At 23.1% G+C, this 2,766-nt stretch overlaps 1 protein-coding gene across 1 annotated transcript in view; it reads left to right on the top strand.

Moving 5' to 3' along the window:
* The window catches only part of LOC105620279 (ecdysteroid-regulated 16 kDa protein-like), a 4,044-nt gene continuing 1,278 nt past the window's right edge, over positions 1-2,766 (top strand). Inside the window, exon 1 of the mRNA XM_012201782.1 lies at positions 1-79. Within this exon, the coding sequence (XP_012057172.1) occupies positions 1-79 (79 nt within the window). The remainder of the gene's footprint in view (positions 80-2,766) is intronic.

Here is a 2,766-nt window from a genome sequence, read left to right as displayed (position 1 = left end):
ATGCTGAGGAAAACGATTCTCGTTTTCGCGGCGCTCATTGTGCTTGCCAGTGCCACGTTAGTTAATCAATGTGATTCTGGTAAGTTTATTATTGAATAAAAATATATAAATATTATAAAAAATACATTAACCCATAAAGATACATTAATCTATTAAAAAACAGCTTTTTAATAAATTACATTTAAAATACGAATCGTTTCTCACGAACATAACAATTCATTGCTTTACCTATAATTTTGTAAATTGACTTATTTATTTACGTAGCACCGTTACGTAAATATACAGACAAGTTGACAAACAAAAATTTGCTGTATTATGACTAAATGATCAATAAAAATATTATCATTAAAACATGCGCAAGAGAAAATTTTCAGATAAAGCGTTATATAAAATGTTTACAGAAATAATTATCAAACTTGCTTTTAATGTACTGAGAACTATGACTGTCTTTTGATGTCACTGAAAAAGTTACAGATCTAAAATACTTATTTTAAAATTAAAACTATTTTTCTTTACGTGAGAGGATTTAATATTATTAAGTATCTTTATGAAACTTTCTCGATGTTATATTGCGTTAAAATTTTATTGTACAGAATATTATAAAACATTTGGTCAAAAAGTTTATCGATTTATTTTTCTATTCGCATTCTTAAAAATGTTATACAACTCTATAAATATGTGAACATTTTTATTCCAAATTTTCAAGAAGAACAAATAATTCTTTATTTTAAAACTCCATCAAAATTAAATATGGCACCAAAATTAAATATGGTTTATTTCTATTCTCTAAAAATAAAAGAATGGTCATAATTCGTTGTCAAGCCAAATCGAAATATATCTAAAGATAATATATCTTGTTAACATATCATATACATACTGTATATACATTCCAAGCTAATTTATATATCTTGTTATTATTTGATATTTAAATGTATTTTTAGATTTCGCTACTGATTCATATCTGAGTAATAAAAATATTTATTACAACACCTTTATTTATTTAAATGTTGAAATGTTTTTCCAATGCTTAACGTCAATAAATATGTAATTTGTGATGAAATAAATTTTACATATGCTATAATTTTTCCATAAAATATATTGGCAAAATTTTATACTTTACACACTTTAGAATATTTTGACATAAATGAGGGATTTGCGATATATTTTCGATATTTAAAATTCTTTTTGTGATATATTGTATACTATATAATATTTTGAACATATTCATTTTATCTTGTTATTTTTTTCAAGAATTGTATAAATATTTGTCAACAGAAATATATTATCCATAATCATATGGCAAATTGCTAAAGGAGAACTGTCCTTCAACAGTCTGACAGATTATTTTTAAAATTATTACACAAGTGAAACATTGAATAATTACCTATGGTATATCGAAGATTGCTTCTCATGCTCGTGACAGAAATTATAATTAGTTCTCTATAATTTTTATCATCAAATAATAATGCCTTTAATGACTCCTAATTATTAGAGATATGTGAATGAGACAACGAATTAGTTTTATTAATACTTATATAATTGCTTACAAGAAATATAATTGATACATGGTGAAAATGATGAGCAAAATACTAACTTATATGTTAATTTATCGACTCGTTTCACCGTTAGAATTTCAAATTTGCTAATTTTGCGCCGATTAAAATAAAAAATAAATATCATGTAAGTATATAAACAAAGTCTCTTCTTTGTATGTTTGAAGTAAAACAAACAAAATCAACACGAAAAAATATACTACGTAGATCGATCGTTAAAATTGTAGTTAAAAACAGTTAAAACTGTAGTTTCTTTCAGAAAAAGTTAGAATAAAGATATTGTGATATTGACACTAAATGTGACAATTATGCATACTGATAACACGTTTATTTCGCGCATTTTCAATGTACATTTACACTAGTAAAATATATTTTTATCGAATTGTGTTTTTAGTTGAAATATTTCTTTTTGTTCGATTTACTTAAATGAACTATTGTAATAAAAATAATAAAGTAAATAAATGTATATGATTTAAAAAATACATTCACAAAAGGATTATTTTTAAGAATGCATAAGAAAAATTAAAATCACACAGTCATGTTTGCATAAGTACAATTTACAATTATCTTATTGTCTAGGATTTCTTTCTGACTGGTTGTCTAGTTATTTCAGCAATAACCTTCAGGATCATTACGGATCAATCATAATCATGAAAAAACGTGTTATCATTTTCAATCTGAATAAACTTATATTTTTTTCTTATGACATTGAAGAAAACTTATTATTAATGTCGATTTATTGAGTGACGTAATTTTCTGCTTTTTATGAGATGATATTGATTTAGCATTCAAATAAAAAATTACTATTACTATCAATGTCTGATAAATTAAAAACAATTTCTAATAATTAATCGGTTATTATTTATTAGCGCAAATAGGCATCGTACAATAACTATACGATACGTTCGTTTTTTCATATTTTCTATTTATACTTTCTCTTACTTTACATTCTCAGTAATGGGAATCTCGCTGAAGATCAAATATTTCAAGGCAATCAACTCTCATGAAAACCACACACTTTATGAAAACGCACAAATTTTTATACTTATTTATCCTCTATTTTTGTTACTGTAATGTATATATATATATATATATATATATATATATATATATATATATATTATATTATTAGTACATATAATAATTAATTATTATATATAATTAATTTTATTATATAATAATATAGTTATTATATNTTTATATACTTATATAT

The sequence above is a fragment of the Atta cephalotes genome, assembly GCF_000143395.1.
Source record: "Atta cephalotes unplaced genomic scaffold scaffold00025, whole genome shotgun sequence".
NCBI classification, from domain to species: domain Eukaryota; kingdom Metazoa; phylum Arthropoda; class Insecta; order Hymenoptera; family Formicidae; genus Atta; species Atta cephalotes.
Note: the sequence above shows the minus strand (reverse complement) of the source record. Positions and strands in the feature narration are given on the sequence as shown.